Source organism: Filicampus tigris, chromosome 6 (assembly GCF_054856515.1).
Source record: "Filicampus tigris isolate MCC_2025a chromosome 6, RoL_Ftig_1.0, whole genome shotgun sequence".
NCBI classification, from domain to species: domain Eukaryota; kingdom Metazoa; phylum Chordata; class Actinopteri; order Syngnathiformes; family Syngnathidae; genus Filicampus; species Filicampus tigris.
The window spans coordinates 20,883,761-20,902,068 of record NC_141222.1 but is presented as its reverse complement, the minus strand read 5'-3'; the positions used below and the strand labels follow the sequence as shown (position 1 = coordinate 20,902,068).

Below are 18,308 nucleotides of genomic sequence, written 5' to 3'. Positions count from 1 at the left end.
TGGTTCTCAAACACAACCCACCAAGTACCAACATTATAATACAGTAGCATTGTTCAACAAAAATGAGGCCAAGGTTTTTTCATATTACTGTAATCGACCGTAAAATTATGCAGTTTCAACATTAAAAGTGCTTAAATATTGAAAAATAATAAAAGTTACCTAAATCAAGACATATCAAACTAATTTTTGTCCCAAGCCACATCGTAGTTTTGGTTTTCCTCACAGGACCGTTTTGTTATGGTGAACCCATATCAATGTATGATTATCTCATATGACATGCGCAACAAATTGATGGATAACTAGTTTTTAAAATCAGAATCGAAGAAAATTTAAAAGCTCTTATCTGCCGGTTGAGTAGAAGCACCTGTGGTTAAAGCTAAAGAATGGCAGGGTTTTACTTTCTGGACCTGGATTTGACGCCTCTGGTGAAATTCTTTGTGTTATAAAGTAAAATAAACAATTCTCACACCACTGTTTGACCATCCCTGACCATCCACACAGTAATACAAAAATAAATACATTTCAAATGAAACCCGAAAACTTACATGTGAAATTAATAGAAAAAGACAAAAACAAAGGATATTTTTGCCGTAATCATCGTATGTTCTAATTAGTTTTGTAAACGCAAAATGTGATTTCAGTTAGTTATCATTCACTGCCATGAACAGAAATAGCTGCCTAATATCCATGTTTACTACGAGGGCTGGCAGTGACTGAGATTTATCTTTTTTTTTTAAAGCACTCTTGTTTTTATTTTATTTCATGAACAAAAATGTTTTCATTAACTATAACAACCTGGGTCTACAAGTAGACAGTAACGTATCATCATTACTCTCAAGCAGCAATGATGAATCTGCTCGACCAAAGAGTTTTCTCAGCACAGCATGCTTAGAAGCTGACCAGGTACCGGATATAGGTCCTCATGGTACCTGGTTCTAAGTGCAATGGAAATGTGCCAATAGCGAGCTGAGCCATGGAAAGCAGAGTGGGTACCATGCAGTGGAAAGGCGTGTAAAACACTGACCACACAAACAATCAGGCCAAATTGGAAAATTCCCCCCATTTCGGATCATAGTCAGCATTGGCCTGATTAATGAATGTTTATCCTGGGGTGTTTTCTGATTATCTGACTGAGGGACAGATGTGCTATGTTGGTCATCGCAAGAACACCACACAATTTAAGTGTCTCTCACATCTTAAAAATCGGTATCCCGCTTTGGTAAAACATGCCTTTAGTAATCTGGTGCCAAGTTGAACTACTCTCTCCGCAGTTTCCTGTATTTTTCACTTCTTTTATACCCCGCAGTCCTGAGACACAGTGACCCACTTTAAGTTCCGCCCACTCTGCAAAGCAGGGCGAGCGAATGTTAATGCAAACAGCTAGCTAACGCCTCTTGTTTTGCAGGATTTTTGAAAAGGAACAACCCCCCCCTCCCCGCTCCCCTCCAAACTCCACACCTCCATTTGTCTTTCTACTTTCCATGACCCAGGCAAGTTATTTGGGAGTGGGAAAAGGATAAAGATCTTTGCCACGAGTCATTACTTGGGGGACCCCGAGTACTTGGCAGTACCCGTCCCCTGCATGCAAGGAATGCCGCTGACATGCACTTCCAGCTTTAATGAAAAAGGGAGGCTCATTTTAAATGCAGACAGCACATGACTTTATGAAATTTTGATGGATGGCAGGGACGGACGGGTGTTGACAAAGAAAAGCAATTTTGGAAGGAAAAAAAAAAGGGGGGGGGGTTCCGAGTGTAACAAGAACAGAAAATTGATGGTCAGGATGTTTTTTTTTTATGAGATTTTTGTTCTTCTGTTTTACACAGCTGTACTTTGTGGCTGTTGAAACATTTACAGGAAGACATGCTCTATTATTAAGTGTGCAACCTGGATCGGACATCTACCTGCACATCACACAAAGAAAACAACACGGGGAGTATTGTAACATACTGTACAATACTTATTCCATACTTCACTTTGGCATCCTTTTCATCGTCAATCCTCGCTCTTGTTTGTCTTCCTGGTCCCCTCTACCTTCCCCCATGGCTGCACGTAGCAGGGCCATGGGTTCAAAGACGTGCACGCACCAGAATGTAGGTCAACCATCAGTGCTGAGTTACCGATTAGAAACAGCTGTTTGTTAGTGGGTCACTCTTTCTCCGTGTCTATTGCGGCCAGCGAGCATCTGTGGGCAAAAGAGAGGAACTTCACCACACTCATGCGTTGAATCGATCGAATACGGAGGCGTGTGTTACCACTTCGGTTGTGTGTGCAAACAAATCTCATGAGTCATGCTCAGCACTCCCGCGCTAATAAAATTGTGCTGTGTATCATCCAGTGGTGAATGTTTAGGGCTAGCGAGGCCTTTATTGCTGGCCTAAACATTATCAAAAGCACCGACCTACATTTACAACCTAAATTCTAATACTAATTGTAAATCTTATGCAATGGTACCTGATTTAGAATTTATTTATTTTTTTTCAAGATGCGAGCCGTCATTTGGCTGATTTTTTGTTTCGACTTGCCAGTGCAAACCGTACAAGCGCTGTATGGTAGCAGGTGACTGAACTCACTTCACAACAAGCAGCAGTTCAGCAGAAACAATTAGTAAAGTCAAAACAGAGGCTCCAGGATTAATGTCAAACTAAACATCAAACAAAGAGAATACATGTTGTGTATTTAAAACAATAACACAGCCGCCGCTACCTTAATACTAACATACAGTGGGAAACGTGATAGGCACACAAGCTAACAATTTGCATCTACGTGGCGTATTTGTTACTCTAAAAGCAACAAATATCTGAACAGCAAGACATTTTTATATAGCACATTTCATACACCCGAGCAGTGAAAACATTTCTTAAGTGCAGAACATGGCCCCCTCTTGCTGCTGTGGACAATGGCTGTTGGGCACCAGCAAAGTGTTTGAAGTAAAGTCCTGAAGGTGACACTGATTCTAACATGTCTGGATTACCCCTCGCTGGCAGCACTGCTTGTTATAAACACACACATGCGCGTATGCACGCACACACTTGCACAGAGCACCTGGGGGTAATTACCTGATGTGGGCCTGGGGGACGCCACCTGTCTGGGGCCTTTTTGTGAGTGTATTGTTGCAGGCAAGAGCACCTTGGATTAACAGTAACTCCACAGTAACCCTATCGTGTAGTTTGTTATAGCATGATAGGTACTATTTATTACTTGTCCTTGTTGGAAGTCAACATGGGAGGTTTGAAATGTGTTTGTTTACTGTTGCTTGTGTTTTGTCAATGTAGTAATCAGTTACCAGCTACGTTAGACATTTTACAGTCTCCGTCGATGTCGATGACAGTAAAGAAATGACATAATGACCAAGTGGCTGTCATAAACAATTATACTTCTTACACGATTCAAACGAGTGGCAGTAAAATTGTGATTATTTCATTTAATGACCTGTTAATATCGTTTACATCTAAATGCTAAAACAGCATTGGCAGCTTAACATTAGCTTAAATGCTAGATCGCTATTAGCAATGTGGGAGTCTGCTGCCATACTGGTATTCAAAGATTGCAACATTTCTGACATTTATGATTAATGTAATACCACGATAACAATCGACCGATATCTAAAGTAAGATATATAGGCAATTTTATAAATGTGTCACTTAAGAGTACTGAACTAAAATGTAAAGATTGAAAATGGAGATATGTAGGCTACAGATCAAACACAGATGTAGGGATTGGGCATCTGACTGGAGGGAGACCAGCTGTGCAGATTTTAGAAATGTGCTACAATGCTGACCTTTGACCTATGCTAGTTTGGTGTTGTCTTATATATTGTCGTTACCAAATTTACACCAATGCAAGTGTGATTTAAAAGAATAGCAAGAACTAATATTTGATACAACTCACAGGTAAGTGGAATGGAGTATGTTTGATTGTATTTTATGTATTTATTTTTATTATAGTAACGCATGATGAATATCACTGGTGGGCTATTCTTACAACAGACCCACGGGCTCCTAGAGTTGACCTTAAGGGCTACCTGGTGCTCGCGGGCGCCATGTTGGTGACACCTGCTTCATAGAATAAAACCAGACTATACAATCCTTTCCACTCTATGTGGTACTATAAAAACGCAATGCAATGTATCCAAATGGGCATCATATGAATTCGTCTAGTGTGTTTCAGGTCGCAAATTGAAAACAGATTTTCTACCTCGTGGGTTAGCTACAGTCATTTACTGTTTGTTAAATAACTTAATAAATATGTTAAAAGTGAAGGATGGTATTTTGCCCATGTTGAGACCTCCAGTGCTGTTATAAAAACATACCATTTGAATGTGATCTTGGGTTGTTGGAGACAAAACCTATGAGCAGTGGCTTTGGACAAATGTCTATATAATGAATTATCGTCATATAAATATACAGTACAGTGCAAAAGCTACAATTTAAATTTCAAGTTGTTGTTACAGTAATGCTATAATGACAATTTATAACTCGAATGTCAGTCAGCAGAGCGCAGCCCTCCGCCAAGGCCAAACTTTTTACAGAATTAAAACAGCATACATTACTGTACGTTGAGTGGTATACATGTTATTTATTCTTCATTCTTCATTCATTAGAGGGGATGGAGGATATATGTATTTTTTAAATAAATCCCTATATCTGCACCTTTTCCCAGATAGTCAGCAAAATCGAATGGGTTCTTATGTGGCTGATGCTAAATGGCTAATCCTGCTAACTGTGTCTGACCTAACATTTGATGCTTTACTGTATGAAACTGATTGCTGAGGAGCCTTTTGCGTACTACTGTAAACTGTTTTAAGTGAAAAATATCTTGTAAATTATTTCCAAAAATGTCTAGGCCTGAACTTTCAGGTTTTCCATTGACTACAAAGGGTTAAGAACAGCACACAGTGGAATACTGACACACAGACCCCTTTTCTGAAGCCAGGAGACAAAAAGCTCTGCAGTGGAAGTGAAGTCGTGGAATAGTACAGCAGGAAGGGAGCGGCGTGGCGACTCTTCGCACGCCCTCAGACCCTTTAACAGCCCTCCCTCCACTGCCAGCTCAGTACCGGATATGAGCCAAACCCTGAACCCTGCAGCTGTTGGTCTGAAATGCCAGATGGGCAAAATAATATGCAGACACCCAAACACACGTGTCACTTTTTTTCTCCTTTTTTTTTTTTTTCTAAATGTTCATAATGTAAATAGCTACGCGTGCCAAGCTGCAAACTGCACCGACATAGGCTCGCAGGCAATCTCAGAGGGAAAACATGCCTTATTGTATGTAGTGTCTCGAGAGACGCCGGTAATTACGGCGGCGTGACGCCTCTCACGCCATGTCCCCAGCCACGCCCTTTGGTGCAAAACTGTTGAAAAGACAGACTTTCCCGCAACGCACCACTCACAATTAACCCTGCTCGTACATTTTTGAATGTGCAGACTTGCAATTTACTTGGAAAAGATGAGAGAATTATGTATTTTTAAGCACATTTCATGTGGGGTTGAACTTGTGTGTGTGCAGCTTGCCATTTATTTTCTTGCATCTGACTGAAGGCACAACCACAGGGCGGTTGGCTAGAAATGCCTTTTCCTGTTCAGAAATCAATTAAATGGCTGATAACGGATCAGATTTTTAAAGCAACACTGGGCAAGTATTCAACCTTAATAAAAAAAAAATCACAATTCTTTTGATGTAACATTGACTTACAACTAGTTTAATGGGACTTTTGTCATAACCTGAGGGGGTTTGTATCGTTTTTACTGGCACTAAGCAACTTAGAGGAGGGAGGGAGTAACCCTGGCACAAAAAAAAAAAAATGTCCTGATTTGCTTTACAGCATACGTCACTTCCTCCTTTCGCTAAAAGGACGGAAGGCGATTCGAACGTCTGCACGCTATTACTGGTGTCATGGCAGAAGCCCCACAACAAACACAAAACAAAAGTATTGTTTGAACAAAGATAGTTTCATTACCTCATCACTATTCATCTTTCACACAGCCACTGGAAATAGAAATGTAATTCAGTCCAACTTGCAGGCCAGCGAAAGCCCCGGATTTCACCACACTACGCGTTGGCGCTCATGGGAAATGTGGTTGACGTTCATCAAAACACTACCGCTTTTGTCCACATGGCGCTGCCATAATCACCAAAAATTGACAAATGGCGCAGTGTTGCTATAACAGATTAAAAATGTAACAGTCTGGTGTAATAATGACACATTTAAACATTTTGGGGGGGGGATTTTTCCCCCACAATCTAAACTAGTAGGACATCAGCATTTCCTTAATATATTTTTTTATTTTGAACTCCAAAACTAACAGCGTAGTTCATAAAACCGTACTCAAAATTTGTACATTTGCCTCGCAGTTCTGAGGTTTGAGTTTCGACTCTTGGCCTTCCTGTATCCAGTTGGCAAGTTCTTCACTTGTTTGCTTGGTTTTTTTTGCGGTTACTTCGGCTTCCTATACTAAATTCCAAAAACACGCATGTTAGACTCATCCGAGACTCTACATTGTCCATAGGTGTGAATCTGAGTGTGAATGGTCATCTGTTTTTTATGTGGCCTGCAATTGGCTTATGTACAGCTGAGGTTGTACGTAGTCTCTTGCTCGGTCATCTGAAATAGGCCTCAGCTCATCCATGAACCGTAATGAGATATGGACTAGTGGTATAGAAAATGGACGGTTCCCAAATTGCACATTAGCTATACGGCCAGTTGTCTTCTTCTACACTTTGTGTGTGACATTTTGGCAATACAGTACAGTAGTGTCTTGAGATGTGACCCAACTTATACATTTTTTGGGGATACAAGCCTGCATTTGAATGATTTTTTGCTTTGACTTGTGAGTTCAAGCTTCACAAATAAGTGTTGAATGGTGGGAGTAAACTCAACTCAGCACAATTCACAGTAACCAGAACTTTGGCAAATAATGAACAATCCTTGGAGGGAAAGAAGGTTTCAAGTTGTTTAATGGCACTCCCGGTTGAGTTTTACAGTCAAACTAAACAAAAGGGAATGAAACATAAATTCAAAACAAACTGTCTGTAGAAGGCACTGCAAGCTAAATGCTATCATACAGTGAAACGCGCCATTGACATGCTAGCGATTAGCATACATGTAGGGATTTTAGAACCCTTTAAGCATCGGTTATTAGTATAGCGAACCTTTAAAATAGTGTTTCAGTTTAATTTTCCTTTTTGCATGGCCACATAGGACTATAAACTGCTTTGTTTGGGGGTTTCCTTGGGTGCTTGTGATGCAAAATGGATGCGGGACATTGAAAGGGGTAAATGACTTAAAAAGCTCGGAAAAGGCTGATGCTCTTGTGCCCACATTGCATATTTTCCACGATTTGAAAAAAAGCATATTTAGGGCTAGGGTTGTTCCGAATATTGGATTTGTCAGCATAAAGAGAGCATAAATTTATTTTAAAAACAACTTTTAAGCCTTTGGTGTAGGGCTGTCAGAGCTAATTGCATTGAAGTGCACAGCAGAGGATATCAAATCAGAACAGGGACCTTGCAAGCGTTTATATTCATCTATTTAAAGTGCAGACTCACATCCACGGGTGGGTGGTCTGTCACCATCCTTCTCCGCTTCCCACCCACAAATGTGGATAGGCCTGGTTTGCATATTTATAAGGAGCATGTTTGTTGTTTGAGACCCGCTGTTTGAGTGTATGAATTAGCTCAAGTTCGCCAGTTGCCATGGTCACGGATATGCTTGTTTTATTTGAGCCTTTTCAACCTCATGTCCGCGCACAGCCCTGCCCCCCCACCCCCCACCCCCGAGCTTCCGTCGTCCTCAGTGGCTGTTTCGTCTTTTATTCGATGTTGGTTGTGTGCAACATGGTGGGGTTTCCAGCCCCCCCCTCCCCCCCCGAAGTTCAACATAAAACGCCTATGAAAGGAGTAGACGTCTGCAAGCCTGCTTGCTAAAGAGCTTACGGGATGCAAGACATATGCCAGTGCAACATGGGGTTTGTCATGTGCACAGGTGGAGCAGGATGGAGCGACTGTGGGTTCACTGCGGCACCCTGACCTAAAGAGTAAAATAGGTGAGGAATGCAGGGACTTGGGAGGGGGTTGGGGGCGGCAAGAAAACAGTGCAGGTGCTACCACACAGAGACGGCATCTGGATACATGTGGTATAACAGGGAGACAAAACAGTTGGCCCATTCAGGAGGTGCGTACTGAGAAGCACAAAGAGGTCGAATATACAGATGGTCAATGTTTTGGATGGATAGCAGCGGAGCAAAGATGGTCAGTGCATATGTGCAGCTATCCATCCATTAGCCAAACCGCTTATCCTGCCACAACATATCGTTGATACTGTGGCTATAATCCTTAGGCCGTACATCCCCCGCCAAATTCATGGTTATATGCAAATTGTGTCCGGAAAACAAAGGGGAGAACTGTCGACACAATGTGGAAATAACCCAATTGAATGAAGAAATAAACTTGATTTAATCCATTTACATGCACGTGCGCGGTATATCCCTTTGTTCCAGTTTATATATTGACACTATTCATCACAGCATTACTCTTTAGGCGTGTACACACTTGACAGGTGTGGTTCAGTTAAAACCGGTGCAATCACTTTATACATGGCAGATGCATCGCAAAGATCCAAACGACAAGCAGCCTTTGAGTTTTACACAGAATGCGGTGAAGGTGGCATGCTGATGAAAGCATGTGAACTTTAACAGTGACTTGGAAACCCACAATCACATAATTACATCCCATCAATTAGTGCAATGTAATGTCGTGTCATACAGCACATTGATTTCAGCACAACAGGACTGCAGAAGTGAGTGCCGACCGTGAAACTTCTCACCCCAGTCGTCTAAAGTAATTCGATTAAAACCAAGCATCAGTCTAGATCAGGGGTCACCAACTCCGGTCCTCGAGGGCAACTGTCCCGCAGGTTTTCCATGTCTCCCTGCTGTAACACACCTGAGTCAAATGATCAGCTCATCAGCAAGCTCTTGAGAAGCCCGATAACGATCTTGATCATTTTAACAGGTGTATTACAGTAGCGAGAGATGGAAAACCTGCAGGACAGGTGCCCTCGAGTACCGGGGTTGGTGACCCCTGGTCTAGATCAGGGGTGTCAAACTGATTTTTGTCACAGGCCACATTATATCAACTATTTATCAATGTATTTTAAAGGAGGGATTGGTATGAAATGCTTGCATTATCTCATATGTTGTGTTGTCTGTGAAGACAATTTCAAAGAAACATGTCAAGTCAACACACGATTTGCCTTCACGGGCCACATAAAATGATGTTGCGGGCCGGATCTGGCCCCCGGGCCTTGAGTTTGACACATTTGGGTCTAGATCAATTCAAACCTAACGTGCAAATGGGTATTAAAAAAAAGAGACTAAAGGACAGATTCACGCGAATGCTGCAGTGTTCTTGTGCTGTGATAAAGTAATCGTACAACACAGCACATGTTCTTGATACCGAATATGTCAGGATATGTCGGGATAAACCAAGAACCCCCCGTGTGTGGGCGTACTGTCTCACTCTGGACAAACCTTTACTGACTCACCCTGTGGGAACATTTCCAGACAGTTACATGGCTGCTATTTCTTTAGAACATGACCATGTATGAAACACAGGATACTCAAGAAAATGCAATGAGAGCCGAGCAGCTCAATGACTAATTGCCATTTTTGAGACTAAGCAAACTACGTGGAGGATTGCATCACACTAACGATGAAAGAAAAGTTGTGATTTACTGATGATGTCAAAGTGGGAACTACACCAGCTACACCAGTTAAAGTGACATTCTCTTTGCGACCAGAGAAAGACAGTTCATGCTAACATGCTAACATGCTAACATGCTAACATGTGGCCTTCGTCAGTCTAGGCTTGGGCATGTACGGATATTAACGTGCAGATGGAACAAACGTCAGTAAGCAATTCCACAATGTCCGATCCTGAGGTATCTGGACTGTGGATTACACTGGAGTCACAAAGCAAACTGTACAGCGACTAATTTAGCATTTTAGATTTTTTTTAAAATCCTGCATTAAACATTAGCACACATCTGAATTTAATGGCAGCCCACCTAACGATCTATTTTCAAGAACGCTTGTCCGTTTTAGGGTGAGTTAAAGCCTATCCCTGCTGACTGTGAGCGAGAGACGGGATACACTCCAGACTGGTAGCCAGCCAATCGCAGGAAAGGCAGACCAACTGGTTTAGAGGTAAAGATGGAACAACAGAAGGAGGAAAACAGAGACAGAGGGTGAGGGAGGGCGCAGTCCTTTGGCAGCCAAGCAGTGCAAGGCCTGAGCCACTATGATCAAAGTGCATTCAGATGATAAAGCCTATAAATAGAAACATTAAAGCGGGAGGGATAAAGGCTTTTTCCTCTCGAATAATGCAAAAGATTGCTTGGATTTCTGCACTCTTTTCAGAAAATTACCACTGCATTGGAACTCTTTTGATTGCATCAAAAATCCTAAGATGCGAAATTTTTTTGACAAAAACATTCATCCATGGTAGTCAACCATGAGTATAATTGAAAAATAAAATTTACTGTTATCATGCAAATTAATTCCAAGATTTTAATATATTACAAGACTTGAAATAACTTTTTTATTTCATTCTTTTTTTTTTCATATCCGCTTTCTGGTTTTCTCCACCGTCTGGACACCAGACAATTTGCCTGTTATTTTGCTGCTCAAAGTTGGACACGATCTGCTTTAATGTGGCTCTAGCCTGACTTCTGTGAAAAGCGTACTTGATCACCAAAGCACTTAATTCCGGTTTTAAACTATTATGTGTCGATTTTAGGTTAGCGTTGCAATTTGCATGGCTTCTCCGTTTTTCCTCGTCATCCCTCCGTAAGAACGATACTTGTCAGATTTCGAGCCTGAGAAAAACTTTTGCTTCTAAATCAAGAGGTTTTACAGATCAGGAAATGTGACTCACCAGAGAGCTAAACGTACATGAATACTGCATATCATGACTTATAGCATCAAGATATAGAGTCAAATCAAATGGCCCTGTATAAGGAGGAAGTTTACCGAAAACATTTTGAATGAATATGCCTCTAAATTTTACACAAAATTTTAGCATTCAGCACTGCATTAACGATGCGAAATGAAAAATCGCCACACATGCCATCAGTGTTTGCTTTTATTTATGTTAATTTTGCACTTTTATGAAAAAGATGCGAAAAAGTGAGCTGTGTGAGACTCATCAACAGTATGAATCACGCTGCACTATTGTTCACCCATCCATCCATTTTCTTTACCGCTTATCTTTTTCTGGGTTGAAGGGAGTTTTGGAGCAGGCAGATTACACCCTGGACTGGTCACCACTCAATCGCAGGAACGTCAGTGATTCTTAAAGTGTGGTACTAGTACCAGTAGTGGTACTCTGGCTCACTCTAGTGGTAGTTGAAAGAATCACTGCCCAAATAAAGTTCAGAAGTATTTATTTTTTCAGTACGATATTCCTATATTTAGGCAGAGTGTTAAACTGTCTTCAAACTGTGCATAATGTTACAGTGACTTGCAATAGTATTATTTTCGTTAACATTTAGCCCTACTATGCTACTTGGACTGCTCAATTTTTTTTTAGGTGATACTTGGTGTTAAACGTTTGAAAGCAACTGATATAGACAAATGGACATTCACACTTGCATTTACAGCGTCATGTGGAAACAAACCCACGTAGCATCTATAAAAGTCAGGCGAGTGGATCACTACACCATCAATGAAACTACTCCAGGAATTTAATAACATTTGAATGTGAAGTTTGTGAAAAGTTCTGATCGACTCTTGTAAAAGAAAAACACACTTGGCAATGACTTCCACAGGGACTGAGATAATTGTCAGTGTGTCATCACCCCATTTCAGCATATGCAGCACAGCTTTAAGAGAAGAAATCCTGTTTTAACAAAAAAGAGGAGTGCTTGGCAAAAAAAAGTAAAAAAAAAAAAAAAAAAGTTAACTCAAACAAGATGCATAGTGACTCACTGCTTGCTTACATAAACAATCCATGCGGGGTCGATGTCGGCAAGGCTCGATTACGCTGAGGTCTGGCGAGTGCAAGACCTGGGAGGACCCGCAACTCGTGCAATGCTTTAAAGCTGTAGGCTCCTGCAATCTTAGACGAGCAAGGCATGTACAGAGTTCAATGACACAGTGCGCCCACGTCACTGCATCTGCGCGCCCTTGATAAGCGGCGGGTTGCGCGTTGCATAACTTGTCTCTAATTACGGCTGGAATAGCGTTCGAGATGCAGGCCAAACAAATCATCTGGTTTGACAACTTAAAACGCAATGACTTTGGCATATGTGCACGTACGCGCATGCATGGCTGTCTCTGCTCAAGCTGTTCAAGCTGAGTGCACGCAATTTGACAATCAGACCGAATTTGAGCACTTTCATTTTTATTGTTTATTTGAAAGGGAAAATGCTCATTAATGAACACTGGTACAATACAAGCGTAAATGTGCGAAAGTTAGCAATAGACCATTTATATTCGTAGTCCCTTGGTAGGTAACATAAGACAAGACAAGACATATAAGACATCCTTTAATAATTCACATTTTCACAATAAATCAACAGTCCAAAGTGCCTATAAGTATAATTACTGACGTCCAGGTGTGTTGGTCTTCTCCTGCCGCTTTAGGACGACCACGAGAAAAGCAACTATTGGAATTAAAAAAAAAAAAAAAAAGTTCAATGTTAAACTTATTCAATATTTACGATCACAAATCCTGATGTGTGCGGTCGACTGATTGTGAAGTGGAACAGAACAATCGACAATTAGGAAGCGACCTGAAACTTACGATATCGTCCAACTTCACAAATGGATGAGTGTTATGTTTTTTTGTTGTTGAGTGTACAAAGTGTGGCACAAGTTATTCACCAAAAATAAAAATTACAAGGAGAACAGGTCACAATTGCATTGTCTTTAACAAAAAAATTCCTGTTAGCCTACCGATAGCTTTCCTCTGACGTTACGTACCGCCATGTTGAAGGTTAATGCATTGTTTTGTTCTGGTCAGGAAGATCCGCCAACACGAAACACAAGCAAATATTTAGGATGTGATCGGAAACTATTTATTTCTTATTAGTCTACGACTACTTTCTTTGTATTATCCAGCAGTCTGGATACTCTGTGGCACCCTGATACCTCTCACAGGTCAGTCTTGGTACTACACCAGACATCTGTTTTGGGGAGGAGACTCACAATTGTTGGTGGAGGAGAACACTATGTGTGTGGTATACTCTGTAGGTCATGTCGAGTACAACACACATAGTAAAAACCGAACGAACACATTTTGCAATTTTTGCACATTGTGTGATGTGTACCACATTTTAAAAAACAGTCCAGACAAAATCAATGAGTGCTAACGCCACAAGTTATTGTTTTCCAGTAAACTCAAGGAGTGACATGGTTAAGAGAAACAACCCCCTCGCTCTGTGCTGAAGTGGACTGAATTAAAGGTGCATGAGAGGAGGTAATGAATCAGATCGGCCTTTTCACAGGGAGAAAAAAAACCCCATGGCTCAGTTGGCACATTGCGCTGCCTGCCACAAAGCTCAAGTTAAAGCAAGATAAATCAATTTTCGATCCTGCTTGCCCTCGTAAGGTTGAGAGGCGTGGTACACCCTGGACTGGTCACCAGGCAATTGCAAGGCACATATATCTATATTCACCGCTATCGATAGTTAGATTAGATAGTAGCAGTCTTTAATGAATTTAACATGCATGTTTTTGGAGTGCGGGATGAATCAGCACACTCCACACAGAGTTGTTCCAACAGAAAGTTGAACAAAGATGTTCTGACTGAAAGGCGGATGTGCTAACCACTACTTTATCACACTACCCAATAATAATCAGAAACACTTCACAAGGAGCTTTGATGATGTGCCAAACAATGTGGGATGATGCAAGTCGCCTAAGACACATTTTTACTTTATGTTTGTATAGGTGAATAGGTGAATAACTATAAAGATAATTACTTCTGGTTACATAATTTCACACTTGATGGGTGGGAAGCCACTCCAGATTCCCAACAATGCGTATACAAGCGCTTAAAAAGTCAAATTTCAATAGCAGTAGTCTCCTTTAGATTTAATACATTTACATTACCATAAATCCAGCTATATGTCATGAAGAAGACAGGGCCTGGATAGTTGCGTAATGTGACCTACTTCTGAAACTCTGTACATTGAGTACAAATTAAATAACGGTGGACAAAAAAAATGTCACAACCATGTTAAAGGGATACGGTTAACATTTGCACACCTTTCATGCAACATCCAGTTAGCATTGTCAAAGAAGCCCTTGCGTCTGAACAGTCTGAACAAAAGCCAAAAGCTAGAGTCTAAAAATATTTGGTCCTAATGTGCTTTTTCTTTATCACTTTACAGTTACACTAAGCTCCTTTGGGATTTTCTGAGAATTTACATCAACAATGTGAAACACCACAAACATCTGCCGGCCAGAGCGACCCATTTAAACAAGCTCTTGTGCTGAGATGTTCCTACTCTTCCAATAATCTGGGCAGATTGTGTCATTTGTGCAAACTCCCACCATTCATCTGCATGTTTATGACACAGTTGAGGCTTTTGCACACATGATGAGAGCAACAATCCAAACTAGACAAAAACATTGACTTCAGCTCCTGACCTCATTAGTGTTTTGAGACTTAAATCAGCCAAGCACCCGAAAATAAAATGCAACATCATCTGGAGTCATTTTCCATGTTTAAAAAACACGATTTGTTTGTGGATATTCAAGCAATCATTAAATACTGTTCTTCAAATTTACAGTGCAGTCAATTAAACAGTATCCAGCCAGCACCAGGAGGTAGAGACACAGTTCTGCACTTTCCAATATTCATTGTATTTCTTAGGCATCATGCAAATTAACAATGCATGCACTACACCAGTGGCCTCACACAAAACATTCATAATAACGTGGGTCGGGAATGAATAAACTATTCACTCGAACACTCTGCAGCGTCTTTTTTTTTCTGACTTTTTTTTTTTTTTTTTTTTAACTTTTCGGCCTATGCGGTTTACTTCCGGTCTAAAGTCAAACGTATACTCCTGAGAAGTTTGGTAACCAAAACAACAGTGGCCAGTTCATCTGTGAGAAACGCCCACGGGCGCTTCGAACCAATCATATGTTGCTTTTGCATACGTCACACCAACCATGTGGAAGAAGGCGGGCTGTTGCTAGGGTATGTCCCCGAATACCTTAACCGGTGTCGAGCCAATCAGATTCCATGCTAACTCTTTCCTCTCGCTCACTGGTTGAAATGTACACTTAAAACCCGCCTGAACTCTTTCCTGATTGGACAAGAATGACATCATTCACTTCACTGAGTTAGTTAGGTGCTGTAGGTTGTTGCTACTGTAGTTTGGAGTCGCCAAGACTCAGAACTGATAATACCCTCGTACACACACCGGACTGAAACATTTTTTTGGGTTAACATTTCTATTCAAACACTTTATGTAAACTTGTGTACATACTGTCTCCTATTTGTTTTTGAGACAAAAACAAGATGGAACTTAATTCGCTTCTAATTCTGCTGGAGGCTGCAGAGTACTTGGAAAGAAGAGACAGAGGTATTTCAAGCCAAATTGACGCGATGACAGCAATTATTCACGTTTTAACTGCAACCCGGACGAAGTGCTGGCTTGTATGGCGGCTTATACTTTGCACACAAATGAAGTTTGAGCTGACATTTCGGTGGTGCAGGTATGATGTCACTGTGTATAGACAATAGGACGTGAGGCAAACGATGGGTCCCCACTGGACCCGGTTTATTTTGTTGTTGTTGCTTTAAAAAAAAAAAAACATTTACATGATAATTATGAGCAGTGTTCCTATATTCTTAGAAACCCCGGGTGTCATGTGTTGTAGAGTGCTGTTATTTTGGAGGAGAAATGAGTAAACAACAGTGACATCAGCTTGTAACATCACGACAGATGCACAAATGACGGGACGTTTGTGTGTGTGTGTTTGTGTGTGCGCGTGTTTGTGTTTTAACAAGACAGCAACACGACTCATTGACAGCTCACGTATTTACTCTGTTCTGCAGACACTTTTGCAAAAATGCACGCTTGTATTTGTTTTGTGTCCACAGAGGCAGAACACGGATATGCCTCGGTTTTACCGTACAGTAGTGACTACTCGGGGAAGAAGACGAAAAGCTCAACAATAAACAGAAAAAGTCCGAACAATAGGTACATCTACGTGCTCCTCTTCTTCAGTGTTTTTCTTTTTGGCCTCCTCCTCCTCCTTCTTCTTCTTCTTCTTCTTATTCTTCTTCGCATGTTGGTGTGAGTGCTGTTGCAGGTCGGGGGAGGAGGGAGGGAGGAGTCGCTGTTTTCCTGCACACTGCCATCTCTCTGCTGCCTGGGGCTGGGCTGGGCTCTCTGTTTTGGTTTCTAATAAACACTGCCACGCGTACACTGTCAACTCTAAATGGGCTAAAAGGCTCTCTGCAGCCCCCTTCTCTTTTTACACACACAAACACACTTCACAAGCACCCCCACGCAGAGGACATACAGTACTGTATTTGCATGCAAAATTTAAGTACAGTACATGGGGGGGGGGGGGGTTGTTTATGGTAGATGGGAGCTGCAGACTGCAGTCCTTCTTTCCTCCCTTGATGCTGTTTGTGCACTTGTCGCCTGGAAAAAAGATAATAAGTTACCCCACAGCAATATTCAGACATACAGTATCCATTTGTGCTCCTAAATTCATGTGCTGCTGTGGAATATTGATTTAAAAAAATTTTTTTTTATGAGATTATTGTTTTTTGCCTGATCACTCGTGTTATCTTTATTAACGAATGGTGCATATCTCATAAATTCTGTCAGGGTGCGTAATCTTATTAGCGCAACTGTACATGCCTATTAATAACATGCACTCTTAAGTTGTCCATGTGAGTGTGAGATTGAATGTTTGTTTGTCTATAGTTGTCCTGGGATTGGTTGCTTGAGGATAAGCAGTATAGAAAGTGGATGGATGGAGAATTATAAATGCAATGCTTGTATACAAATATTGAATAAGTTTGCATGTTGTCCCCGTGCTTGGGTGGGTTTCCTCCAGTTGCTCCGGCTTCTTGACACATTCCAAAAACATGCATGTTAGGTTTACTGAAGACTGTAACTTGTTCATAGGTGTGAATGTGAGTGTTTTTTGTTCTGCTTGTTTATGCCTTCTCTCACCCAAAGTCAGCTGGGATAAGCGCCAGCTCACCTGTAACCCTAATGAGCACCAGCACTGTAGAAAATTGTTGCATAGATAGTTGTAGTAGAAGTATGATCATAATATCAGTATTTGTATCCTTTTTAGTGACATTTAGCATTCTGTAGTGATGCTGTGTCAATGCATGCACACACACGACTCTACTGTTACACTCTCTGAGGTGTGTAGTTTCGTACACTTGAACCCACTAGCTTTGTCCTACAATCTATGCTTGTCCACATTCCTCCGGTACTGTCTGACAGCATAGCACAATTATGTGTGCAACTGGGTGAGGGGCGTGCATGGCAAAGTGACAGGTGGGTGTGGTGGCAGAAACAGACATCTACGTGCTTGTGACAAACACAAGCCCACTCGACCTCTTGCACCAGACCTGTTTTTGCCCTCTTTTGATTTTTTTTTTTTTTTTTTAAAACCCCGTAGTCATAAGCACACCACAACAGTGTGACGGAATCGCCACACTTGAAAGAGCTTTTTGTGAAACAGAGACACAGGTAAATGCACCTTTATTTTAATGTTTTTTTGTGTTGTTTTTTGAAATAAAACTTCCTCTCAGACCCTGATGATCAATAGACGATTATGTGTTCAGTCTCTCGTGCAGACTGGTAACAAATAGCCTGTGACATGGTGGTTGGGGATCCCCGTAATATTGGGCATCTATACTTCATTGTAATTTCCTTCACCAATTTTACACTGCCTGTAAAAGGTGAAACATGAGGATTTGGAGGTGGGGGGTGGGGGGTTGGTGGATCACCAATGTGAAAGGGAAAAGCGAAAAACTATAATTCAATTTCGGGATGCTTTGCCGTTTGAGGAAAACGAACCCAGCTGCATTAATATCCCACCTTTGCTGGGTTCTGTATAACACAGATCAATTCCAGATCTTCTTTCAAGGCTCTGATGCTGCAATTTTGTGGGATCGCTGCGCAAGAGGCTATTGTTCCCCATAATGCAATAATGTCAAAATCTTACCTCCATCTCTGTCACACTGGTTGTGGAATCAAAAGCAGAAATGGCTTAAATGACAAAAAGAGAGGTGACTAATATAATAGGTTTATG

At 41.2% G+C, this 18,308-nt stretch overlaps 1 protein-coding gene and 1 long non-coding RNA gene across 2 annotated transcripts in view; one reads left to right on the top strand and one right to left on the bottom strand.

Annotated features, from left to right (window-relative positions):
- Positions 1-15,393: 15,393 nt before the first annotated feature.
- mxd4 (MAX dimerization protein 4) overlaps positions 15,394-18,308 on the top strand; it is a 33,351-nt gene continuing 30,436 nt past the window's right edge. The window contains exons 1-2 of the mRNA XM_086033668.1: positions 15,394-15,601; positions 16,123-16,222. Of these exons, the coding sequence (XP_085889794.1) occupies positions 15,538-15,601; positions 16,123-16,222 (164 nt within the window). The 5' untranslated portion in view covers positions 15,394-15,537. The remainder of the gene's footprint in view (positions 15,602-16,122; positions 16,223-18,308) is intronic.
- On the bottom strand, positions 16,046-18,266 carry LOC147146196 (uncharacterized). The gene is made up of 2 exons (XR_015087161.1): positions 18,222-18,266; positions 16,046-16,672 (listed from the first exon to the last, which is right to left on the bottom strand). It is a non-coding gene; the product is annotated as an uncharacterized LOC147146196 (long non-coding RNA).